This window comes from Pinus tabuliformis, chromosome 9, assembly GCF_031772625.1.
Source record: "Pinus tabuliformis cultivar Carrire ecotype Pingquan chromosome 9, CPIR1, whole genome shotgun sequence".
Classification (NCBI taxonomy): Eukaryota; Viridiplantae; Streptophyta; class Pinopsida; order Pinales; family Pinaceae; genus Pinus; species Pinus tabuliformis.
This window is the reverse complement of record NC_142307.1, coordinates 1,312,178,623-1,312,191,165: the sequence shown is the minus strand read 5'-3', so window position 1 is coordinate 1,312,191,165 and position 12,543 is coordinate 1,312,178,623. Positions and strand designations below refer to the sequence as shown.

The following is a 12,543-nucleotide window of genomic DNA, read 5'->3' as shown; positions in this document are numbered from 1 at the left end:
TGCCCTAAAAGCACTAAATTTGTTACACATTAATCAAAAAGGGATTAATAGGTGTTTTATGCTTGCTCTTTGGTGACTAATCTCATTAACAATACTCTGATCTCGACTGACAGTGGCTACAGTACACTGATCTCATCTTGATAGTGGTCTGTTGCATTCCTTCCAAGCATTAGGGTTGATCATTGTGCATCTATTGGCATCTGACAACTAGGAGGATAGTAGATTGGCATTGTTTTTGGTTCTTCTCTTGTGATCTCGTCAAGGATAGCTTTGTCTTCTAGATAGGTCACTAACCATCTTGTTTTTGTTCTCTCTTGTTAGAATTTGCATTGCATAGTTGCAGGTGACTCTCGTTGCATTTCATTATTTAAGTCACTGTTAGCAATTTCATCTAATTGTGCTTGTGTAATCTTGAGGTTCCTCTTGTTCTAATTGCTATATTACACAAGTGAAAGAGAAATCCTAATAAGCACGTATAAGTAATCAAACATCATTGCTATCATTGTTTCATTGAGTAACTTTGAAGTGTTTCATTAATTGTAATTGACATCTTGTAATCTTGGGTTGATAAGTGGTATTTGAATATCTTGGTTACAAGTGGTTTTATATTGTTCTCATTGGAGCACTTTGCATATTTGTGATCTCATTGAAGCAATCCTAATTTGGTCATCTTGCATTCTCATCCTAGAGTTAGACTTGCATGGTTAAAATTTACCTCCAAGCCTAAGCTTGGTTGATAGAAAGATAGGACAACCTTCTTCACCATTCAATTTGAGAAGTTAGACCCCCATTCACAGTTAACACAGGTGACCTTGCAGTTCTCTTACGGGCAATCCCTTGTAGGAACGAAGGCACTTGGGTGGTTAGAAGTCCCGGGTAGGTATTGTTAATGAGGCCCTAGCCTCCTTCCTTGTCACTTCTCTCTACAACCTTGTTTGTGACTAGCTTCAAAACAATTGAGGAGAAGGCTTCACCTAGACTAGGCATATAACTAAAATCAACCAAGATCTTGCATCACACCTAGTTTAGTTTTGCATTTCATGTGTCTAAATCTTGCATTTCATGTGTCTGAATCTTTCTCTATTTGGAACATTGTTATTATTGTGACTTGAGATATCTATTTGCAAGTTTCTTAATTCTCATTGAGCATTGTTAAGGCACTAGTTTATCATATTTATCTTATATTTGCCTCATTGATCCTAATTGAATCCATCTTAAAACACATTGCTCATAAACATTCACACTTGCTCTAATCATAATCAAGTTACACTAATAATAATTGCCTTGCCCTTAGATCTCCTAGACTTGTTGCTTCAACAAGTTTTCCTTCATCAATCATCCTTAGGGACTACCCCCCTTGACTTAGCTAGGAGAGAGTCTAAACGGAGTGAGTAGGGATTAGAGTGACAACCCCTACTCTAAGAGTTGCGCCTTAGGTGTACACCAACAAGTGCACTGCAACTTACTAAAAGATGAATTGCCATCGCACTTTTGGTGTATGATTACACTTTGCGGTGACAAACTATTTAGTAATAGGGGGATCTCACTTTGTTGCTCTAAGGTGCGATTGCACTAATGCCCTATGTCGTGTTATGGCATTCTAGTGGTATAATTGCAGTGTACTGGCGCCAAGTGCAATTTTTAAGGGAAAGGCTTCGAGACTATGGTTAAGATGCGCGTAGTGCACTCGCGAGCTCATTGTCTCCTTTATAACGACATTACCTCCTTTATATATTGTATTCGCAAGTCATTTGTGATATATAGTTTCGTATTGTTGGTGTTGCGTTGTCACTTTAGATCTTCATTGCACTGTCAATTATGATCGTCTCATACAACAATAAAACCCTTAGCGCATGATAACGTATATATCCTCTAGAATGTAATTGATATATGAATTTTTATCGACTCTTCAGTGCAACTTTTGTATGGTTTGCAAACGCATGCAATATCACTTCGACAAATTTAATAATCCATAACATCCTTTGAGCGTTCTTTTAAATGCAGCCTTCGAATAATTTTAAACTCTCCTTTATATTACTCTTCCACCGCTTGGATTTATTTAAATTCTTCATCACCCTTTTGAGGGAACCTTTGTCGTTGCCTTTGCAAATCCTTTTTTGATGCAAAGTATTATCCCTCAAGGCAGTTTATGTGGCTTTTAAAGGCACTTATATGCAACGTATATCCCTTTGAATGACATATGTTTAATCACAACATCACTATGCATGATAGGGCATTGCTTGTGTAATTCTCCGACCACGTGTGTTTGTATTACATGTGCATCCATTTGAATATGATGGTTAGTTATGTGACACTTGGCATGGGCCAATGTTTGTTTAATGTTATATATCCATATTATTTTCGCGTGAGGCCAACCATAATTGCCATATTTGACATATTTTCTTTGGAGACTCTTATACAATTCTTCCAACAACGCACTATATGTACTAATTTATCTCTCCCATGTAACAATTGATAGCATCTTTTGACCCAACTTTGTATTTATTGTCTACGCTTGTCATAAATTTCAATATCCTTTCTATGTATGTGATGTCGGCTCATGCGCTTTCCACTATGGTTCACATTGTATGGTCTTGCGCACCCTTCAATGCATTCTTTGTATAGTAATTCTAGCCCAACGCCTTTTCTTCAATGTTGTCAATCTAGGTCATAAAATTGTTCCACTCATTAGCCCATGCTTTTGTCAAACAAGGTCCAATGATTTTTTCAAACTTGACTATCTTCCCCATGGATAAATCATAGTTGCACCATTATCCACGATATCATTGTGTGTGCATGAGAATGTGCATCCAAGACAGAGTGCGTCGAGAGAGATGTACTTTAGCTTCAACAGTGTGAAATTAAATAACTCGCAATTGCTTCCACTATTCTTGGTAATTTTGGTCATTGTCTGGAATATGGTAACATAGCCCTAAGCCACGTCTCTAAAAAGAGATTAAACTTTGTAACTTTTCATTTCGTTGACCCGTTATCTAGCAACCTTCCATTTTGAAGTTTAGGTTCCTTGTTCTCTTACGTGGTGGATTGTATGGTCCAAAATCATAGTGTTGTAGAATGTGAATGATCCCACCAACACATATTTCACATGCATGGTAGATGTTATCCACAAAATTATGGAACCAATACCATTGGATCAACTCCTCTTGAGCGTTACTGATAATGACTCCATTTACTCCAACCAAGAATAATTTTGTATCATTGTCGGAGTCTCCACAAACAAGGACATCCATGGATAACCACCCCTCTTTCTTCTTCTTTCTCATTAGGTAGGCAAGGGTTTTTCCTTTACCACCCATTTTGGGAAGCACATCAAAGGCCATACCACCACTAAATATTAACTTCACGCCAATCTCATTACATAAGGTATGTCTTTGGTGAAAAATTGGAAGAAATCTAATTCCCCACACTGTTTCAATTTAGAAAATAGTTCATCTTGGACTGTTGGTGCATCTTGCTTGTCTAAATAAAAACTGACTTTGTGGGAACATTGCTCTGATTCCTCCTTTGTATCACTTTGACATCGACCCCTTCATAGCATAGTTTAAGGCATTCGCCATTACTCACATTGCATGCGAAATTATAATATATGTTATTAAGATTGTGTAATACAAAGTAAGCTTTACAAGCTTAAGTGTTAAGGCCTAAAGAGCTAAAAAAAAAATGAGAGATTACAAAAATTGGTTAGTTAATCTAGACAAATCTAGTATAAGTACTTTCATCACTTCCAATAACCCTGCATGCACAATTATAATATATGTTAGTAAGATTGTGTAATACAAAGTAAGCTTTACAAATTTAAATGTTAAGGCCTTAAGAGTTCAAACAAAATGAGATATTACAAAAACTGGTTAGTTAATCTAGACAAATCTAGTATAAGTACTTTCACCACTTCCAATATGACAAGGGTGCCTCAAAGGGTTTCTTAATAGAACAATTTGCAGTGCATTCTAAACCTGCCTTCAACCAATTTAACACTTGAGCACATGGAATGACATTGATATAGTATGTGATGTATTAACATGATAATGCTATTGAAAATGTTAAGAAATTCTCATGAAAACTAAAACTGAAAAATGCACCTTAGATTATGATCGTCAGGTGACAATATGGCTGGGGTTATATCCATAATCACAGTGATCTAGGATTTCAAAGATGCATGAGTAAAGAAGTGGTTCACAAACGCTAATGTAGTTAGAATGAATCCATGGCCATTAACACAAGATACCTTTACTCCTTTGCAACGCATACTATAAAAGGATAAAGCTTGAGGGCGAATGAGGCTTACAATACCTTATTAGGGCAACCACACCCTACACCCTAATGCATCAATAAGATCAATATCCAAGATAAAACATGAGGAATAAATGTAATATGCATCATGAAGACAGGGACATCAATAGGGTTTAATGCATAGTTTTAAAAATCGGCCTGTTTAGACCGAAAATCGGCCAAACCGACCGGTTTGGCACCTAACCGATCCTAACCAACCAATTCCAACACTAACTGGCCGAGTCGACGCGTGCGGGCCAGTTTGGCACCTAACTAACCGAGTCGACACACGCAGACTTAGGCGGATTTGTGGGGCCTGTAGATGGTTTCTTAAGGTGGTTTTTCCCAAACCATGGGCAAATTTCCCTCCAAATTTGCTCACTTACAATTATAAAAGCAAGCCCAAGCTCTCATTTGTCTCACACAATTGATTTCAAGTGTTTGTGAGAGTTTGAGAGCTTGGGCAGTGCTGCAAGAACCTTGAGTTTTGGAGCAACAACAAGAAGTTTGGAGGTTCTTTGTCATCTTGGAGGAGCTTTCAAGTGTAGTTGGAATCTTTGGGAGGAGACTTCATTAACTAGTTTTCATTTCCAACCTTCAAGGTATGATTTTTCCCAAAAAAAATTCCAGATTTATTGATCTTTGTTTTTAATTTTCTTCCCCTCTTCCAAGTTTCAAGTTTCAAGTTAAAATGCATTAAGGAAGAACTAGAAGGATAGTAGTTAATCATAGGTTTTTCATTTTCCTATTTTATTTGCAGATCTCTTTCATTCAAAATCTGAAATTTCACCATCCATTATGGCCCCAAAAGCCAAAGATGCTACATGGATTCACTGTGATGTTGTTGATGGCAAAATTTTGTGCAAATATTGCAAGCACCCAATGGGAGTAGGGGGTATTTATGGGTTGAAACAACACTTGGCTGGTATAAGAGGCCAAGTAACCCCTTGTGATGCACCAAATGAAGTCATAGGGCCTATTAGGAAAGAATACCTTGAAAAGTTTGAGAAGTATCAGGAGGCAAAAGCTAGGGAAAAGGCTATTCAAGATGAAATTGCAAGGAAGAAGGAACTTGAGGAAGCTATGGCTAGGAGAGAGAGAGAAGCAAGTGGGTATGATGATTTTGACTTTGAAGACTCCTCCAATCCCCAAGACCCCTTCCATTATGTTCCTCCCTCCCTTGGGTCTCAACCTCAAGGCCAAGCCAAAGGTAAAAAAAGGATGAACATTAAGTGCTATTTTACACCTTCCTCCACCTCAGCCTCTACTAGTGCCACTGCCTCCCAACCAAGTCTAAGTCAACCCACCTTGGATGCTCATTGGAAAAAGTAGTGCAAATGTGTTTCTTTTGAATACATTGCTAGATGGTGGTATGATGCAGATATCCCTTTTAATGTTGCTCACTCACCTTACTACCAATCTATGTGGGATGTTGTTTTTGCTGTGGGAAAGGGCTTTAGAGGCCCTACTATGCATGACTTGAGGGGAAGACTTTTGCAAAAAGAGATTGCATCCATTGGAGATTATTCGATTGAATATAAAGAGACATGGACCAAAACAGGTTGTTCCATCATGTCAGATGGATGGATTGATGAAAAAATCCACACTATCATAAATTTCTATCTCTTTTTGAGATCGGTTGATGCATCTAACAAGGTGAAAGATGCCAAACTATTATTTGAGCTTTTGGATGACATTGTTACATCAGTGGGGGCACATAATGTTGTGCATGTCATCACTGATAATACCTCAAACTATGTTCTTGCTAGAAAGATGCTAGAGGCTAATTACAAGACCATATTTTGGACCCCATGTGCTGCACATTGCATAGACCTCATGCTTGAGGACATAGGAAAAGTGGAGTGGGTGAAGAACATTGTAGAGCATGCCAAGAGTATCACAAAATACATCTACAACCACTCATGGGTGTTGAGCCTAATGAGGAAAAACACTGGGGGCAAGGAGCTTGTTAGGCCTGCCATCACAAGATTTGCAACTCACTTCCTCACATTGCAATCTCTCACTTCCCAACAACAAAACTTGCAGAAAATGTTTTCCAGTGATGAATGGAATTCATCTCGATGGGCTCGCAGAGCAGATGGAAAAGACACCAAAAAGAAAGTTTTTGACAACACTTTTTGGAAAAAAGCAACAAAGCTTGTGAAAATTGGTGAGCCCCTTGTTAAGGTGTTATGGTTGGTAGATGGGGAAAAATTCGCCATGGGCTACATCTATGAGGCTATGGATTAGGCAAAGGAGCAAATATGAGCAACCTACAAAGACAGAGTAGGTAAATATGGGCCTATTTGGGAGATCATTGATAACAAATGGAACAATCAACTCCATCGTCCTATACATGTAGCTAGGTATTTCTTGAACCCAAAGTATCATTATAAAGCTAAGCTAGGAGAAGATCATATAGGGGAGGTCAGAGATGGGTTGTATGAGTGCTTGTAGCGCATGGTACCGATGAGTTGCAAGTTGCAACAATTGGAAATACATCAACTCACTGCTTTCTCTAGGGCCACAGGCACATTTGGCAAAAATCTGGCAAAGATTGCAAGAGAAGTGGATCAACCAGGTAAGAAATTCCAATTTATTTGTTTTTATTTTTGTGAAGTTCAATTGCTTAAAATTGAAGTTGTAATTTGTATTTTGTAAATTGTTCAAAGTTCAAAGTTTCAAACTTACCATTTAAATTGTTGAAAAATGAACTAACTCTAGTATTTGTCTTTGTAGCACATTGGTGGGAGTCATTTGGAAGCCAATGCCCTCAACTGCAAAAGTTTGCAGTTAGAGTTCTCAGCCAAACTTGCAGTGCTTTTGGGTGTGAGTGCAATTGGTCTGTTTTTTAACAGATTCACATGAAGAAGAGAAATTGTTTGGAACAAAAATGATTGAATGATCTTGTCTTCGTGCAGTACAACCTTCGACTAAGGCGCAACTAGTTGCTAAACAAAAGACCTGATACAGATCCCATTGTGTTGGATGATATTGATCCATCTTCAGAATGGGTGGAGGAGTCTCATCCAACTAAGTTTGATGTTGATTTTGATATTGATGCCATGGAGTTGGGGGGTGTTGATCCCAATGTAGATTTGGTAGTTGAAGGAAGTGAACCACCAGGACCAAGCATGGCACATGGTATTGGTGAGGGGAGCAATAGTCATGCAACTCGGCCAACTCGTGCTTCTAGTTCTACTAGGCCTAGTATTGCTATTGAGGCTAGAGAGGAGTGTGAGGAGTCCTTAAACTCTGACCCAGATGATGTTTATGTAGCTCCTGCTGATGATCCCATCTCTAGTAGTGGTGATGAGTTTGATGAGTGATCATGTTGATCAATGATTTGTACTTTGAGTTTGAGTTTGTACTTTGTACTTGTAGTAGGCTAGTGGCCTAGTAGCTTGAGTTTTAGCATTGTTTTTGGACTCTAGAGGCCATTTAGAGCCTCATTGGTTATATATTTTGTGGATGATATCATTGATATGTATTGCACTCGAGTGCCATTTTGATATATGCACCCTAACAACGTATATAGATGAGAAGAATTTCCATATCTTGTCTCTAATGGTTTGGAATCATGGTTTGTAATCTTAAAAATAAGTATTTTCATTAAAAGATAAATATTTTATGTATTTTTTTCCATTCCCAGTTTATTGAATCCGGTTTGATCCGGTTCTGGTTCGAATCATGGTTAGATAGGCAACCGGTTCGATGCCTGCTTCCAATTTTTAAAACTATGGTTTAATGGCAACTAGGTCATTGGGGGAGTTGATGAATTGAAAACATGAACATAACCCTTGAGTCTTGAAAAGCAAAGGGGGACCCAAAATTGAGAAGTAGTCTAGAATTTTTGGGTGTTGTTGTAGTGACTACAACACAAGGCTGATGCTACCTTAGATTGCTTTCCCTTTGATGTGTTGCATGTGTGATGTGATGTGTGATCAAAGAACTTGCCTCTCTCCTATTTATATGCTTCTTGGTGCAACGAATAACCCTCCAAAGGGCACTTTTCAAGCTAAGCCGACTTGAACAACTTATCAATTAGCCCACCACATACAAATAAAAAATATTTTCTCTCATTTGATCAATGCCTCCATGGTTGCCTTATTTGCCCCTTGCTCCATTAAGGGTGATTCACTTGCAACAATGCTCAAATCATCAAAATACCTCTTGCTTTTGTGCCCACAACTTTGGGTGCAAAACCCACTACTTGGGTACTTCACCCACAAAATTCCTTTATGGTCAACCTCACACAAACCTAGTACCCAGGGTCGTGGAGTACCTCCCAAGCTACATAAATCAACATAGAGGACAATAACAGGGTGGTTGTATTCTCTCAAGAAGAAGAAGTTGGTCGTAATGTTACTCTTGGTTTAGGATTATCTTAGAAAGGAGAAGGTGACATTGTTGAGATTGTTGCTTCAATTGTTGGAGGTTTTTGAGATGCATGAGAGGGATTCTCGTGCTCATAATTTGAAGATAACTCTTTATGGGTGTTGTTACCTTTACCACGAGCTTGGTATTTAGGATTGATGAGTTGAGATGTAGGCATATTTCTATCTTTTGTTTTGATAGATCAGACCCACTTGCCTTGGTCTTGTATGGAGATGTGATCATCCTTGAAAGTTGTCTTAAACAACCAATGATGTGGTGTTTATAGATTTTAGCCTATGAAGTTGATATGGACAATGTTGGAGTTTGGCAGGTTGTTGATGGTCCTAGGCTATGTTCATTCAAGTTCACATTTAGTGTTCTTTGGATGTTCAAGATGTTGTGATATTATCTTGCTTTGTTGGATACAATGAGATCTCAATGGCTTCCAATTTCTGTATTTTAACACAACGAAAGACTATGGTGAGCCGAGATCTGAATTTTGATGAAGATGTGATTTCCTTGAGATCATAGGTATCTCCTTCAATGATTTTGAAGAAGTGAGGAGGTTGTTGTTCTAGAGGCTACTTTAGAGCTTAGAGAAGAGTCAAATCTAGGTGTCGACAAGGTGAGAGTGGGGATGGACATGCCTTCACCTTCGACTCTGATACATAGAAGCCAAGATGGCTTACCTAGATATTATAGGATGCATAGGAACATGTAGAAGTGCCTAGATCTTCAGTGAGGGAAAGTATACCTCTTAGGAGATATATTGACCATATGGCAATGGATTCCACTTGTGAACCTTCCAACTGCTTCGAGGAGGTGAGGTGTGCTACCTTAATGGAGGAGTGTGATAATTGGGTGACACATGTTTTTGAGGAGCTAGTGATTGATTTCGAGATTGCAACAAGTTTAGATATGTAGACGGTAGTTTTGGTTGAGTTGTAGAGGGAGTACGCTAGTGATGGTGAAAACACTTTACTCATAGAGAGGGAGTGTTAGCTTTCAAGGTTACTCTGAAAGTGCCTACACCATGCTTGGGGATGTTTTGTGTGATGTAGAGTGCATGGTGTATGGATGAACCTTGGTTGTATTGTGGTGGACATACACATTGGAGTTGGCTTGCTCATTAACTTCTATGCCTTCTCTTGATTCTTGTGTGGCATCCATCGTTAGAGCTTTTTAGACCTATGAAGGTTGGTGACTTCATGTAGCCAACACATGGCGGGTGGTTGCTTGCTTAGGAGGATGTCCTGCCATGAAGGAAGAGTGTTGGGCATTTTGGAGGAGGGTGTTGAGTCCTAGATTACATGGAGATACTTGGTTTCTTGTATGGAGGCTTGTGCTTGACTTGGGTATGCCCGGGTTGAGCAGTGTTCATGTAGCTGGGGTGGATTCAATGGTACACATGACTTGAGAGGGAGTGATGGAGCATTAGAGACCTATGAAGGAGCATTAGACCTCGCTTGAATGTTCAACCTTGGAGCCTTGCTTGCTAAACGTGCATGCCTTTGAGCTTGTCATGTGTCACCTAGAGTTGCAGCACTCCACATGTGGGCCTGGTCTTCCATATTTACTTCTGCCATCATGATCTTGTGTATGTCATTCAATTCATGTGTTAGAAAATAGGCCGCCAAGCATCATAGTCAGGGATCTAGCTTGTTGGCATGTATTGTGCTGTCAAACTGAAGCCTAAAATCTGTGTGTCTCGCTTGAATGTTGGTAATGGAGCTGATCTTATGTTTTGTTGGATCTGCAGCTGCATTTGCTGAAAGTCAGTCGGCATTTCTTGAATCATTCTTAGGTGCATTTGCTTACTCTCAAACATATCTTTCATCATCTTTTGTTAAAATTCCTGGCTGTTGAGCTGTTGTACTGTTCACATCGTTTTACTAAGCATTGTGAAGCATTACAAATTGTTTATTATTTATCAGTCGCACTAGTCACAGGAAATAATGAACGTGCAGACACCATCTAACTGATATGGTCATGCCAAAATGGAATATAAATCTCTGGAAACATTTGTTCTATTGAGCAATCCCTCGAGTTAGAGGGCTTGCTTCAAGAACTGTATTAATGTTTCAGCATAAGATACATGAATATAAACGGTGCTATCTTTGATCCAGCATGCTAGTACATTTATTTAATTTTTTATTATCATGGATAGTATATTTTGATGTATCTGATATTTAGGAATTTTAATTTCATCTCCAGTTCTAAGTAGTAAATTGCTTTATATACAGGAAATATGCTGAATGTAATACTTTTCCTTTTGTAGATTTCGTTGTTGAAGAAGTATGAAAGAGAAAGGAAGCTTGTAAATCTACCTATGATGGCAGTATTGGATGGATTTCAGAGAATTTTTTCAGCAGATTTTGGACCAGTGAATCTTCTGCGTGCTGCTGCATTTAATGGTGTTCAAATTTTGGGCCCTCTTAAGAAGCAGATAATTTCTTACGCTATGGGTGAGCAAAAGCTACCAATGTTTCCTTTTAATCACAACAGAGTTGTAGATTATTGACGAAGCTACATTCCCATGGATTAAGCAATATTTAAATATTGTAAATGTTGTGAAGTAATTTTATTATCATTTGTACAAATGCTTCATAAAAGTGAATAACGCTGGTGCTTTGTTTTCCTTCCGCTCCATAAAGGCTGTCTGAAGGTGGCACTATTACCAGAATAATAGTAAATTTCCATGACTGTTGTAAAGATCATGTTTCCATTAGTTGTAGACCATTGCTATGGAATATTACTATGGAAGGTTATTTGCAAGATGTTTATGGACTCTTATGTCCATCAACCTGCAAAATGTGGATTTTAAAGATGAAATACACAGTTTAGATCTAATGCTTTTATCATGTAATTTTTTTCAGTACTAGAGATAATTCCAGGGGCTTATCAGTAGTGAATCAAATAGTAGTGACTCATCAAGATTAATTTTACAAGGATATAGTGGTTGACCGGGGAATATAAGATTCTTGCAAACAAATCTTAAGCTAAAAAATGCTCTATGTCGAGAATTTTTTTACATCTGGCCAAATAGTTGCAATGCTATGTACCTTTATACTAAGGATGCTTTGTTGTACAAGGAAAGCACAACACGAATATTTTGTGCTTCTACTTATAACTTATGGCTACATCGAAGATATGGTCGTTGCTGGTTAGAGGTTGGAAGATTTGGGAGCATGTAATGTTGAATTCTAACCCAAGCACCTGGTTTATTATTTTCTAGCAAATCAGATCTAATGACTAAAATCACTGCTAGAGTTTTAACTTAAATATTCAATAAAAGCAAATTAAATGACCAATCTCAATCACATAACACAAGTATTTTACCCAATCAATAGTACTTCATTAAAAATGACTTCATAACCTACTTGGTCCTTACTAGGAAAATGGCCCACTAAAAAAGTTACATATACAACAATGAACCTGGCTCTGATCCAGCTGATCAAGCCCTAGATCCATCCTTCAATCCATCCTAGATGATCTGGATCTCTCTTGCTACTCCTTGCACCTTCCTTAGACCCAATGCACTTGAATGGAAGTCATTTTCCATCAAATGTTGTGAACATTGCAATCGGGATTAAATCAGCAAGGGTCCGAAATTGGAAAAAATCATAAAAATCAGTAAAAATCGGCAAAAAATTAGCAAAATTAAAAAAAAAAATACAAAAATGAAGATTTTTTGGGAAAAAATAGTGACAAAATGAAAAAATCGCCAATTTAATCGTTTCAAGGAAAAAATAGCAATTTTTGCAACATTGTTTCCATCCAACCATTGAGATCTCACTCTCATTGTCTTTTGCTCAATGTCTTTTGTGTCTTCTCCCTTGGCCTAGCATTTCTTTTATAAGGTTGAATTATGACTAA

At 38.1% G+C, this 12,543-nt stretch overlaps 1 protein-coding gene and 1 pseudogene across 1 annotated transcript in view; one reads left to right on the top strand and one right to left on the bottom strand.

Moving 5' to 3' along the window:
• LOC149153361 (uncharacterized) overlaps positions 1-11,518 on the top strand; it is a 305,256-nt gene extending 293,738 nt beyond the window's left edge. Inside the window, exon 10 of the mRNA XM_089439507.1 lies at positions 10,946-11,518. Within this exon, the coding sequence (XP_089295633.1) occupies positions 10,946-11,188 (243 nt within the window). The 3' untranslated portion in view covers positions 11,189-11,518. The remainder of the gene's footprint in view (positions 1-10,945) is intronic.
• LOC149153362 (putative sucrose-phosphatase 2) lies at positions 2,631-4,147 on the bottom strand (annotated as a pseudogene).
• Positions 11,519-12,543: the final 1,025 nt, after the last annotated feature.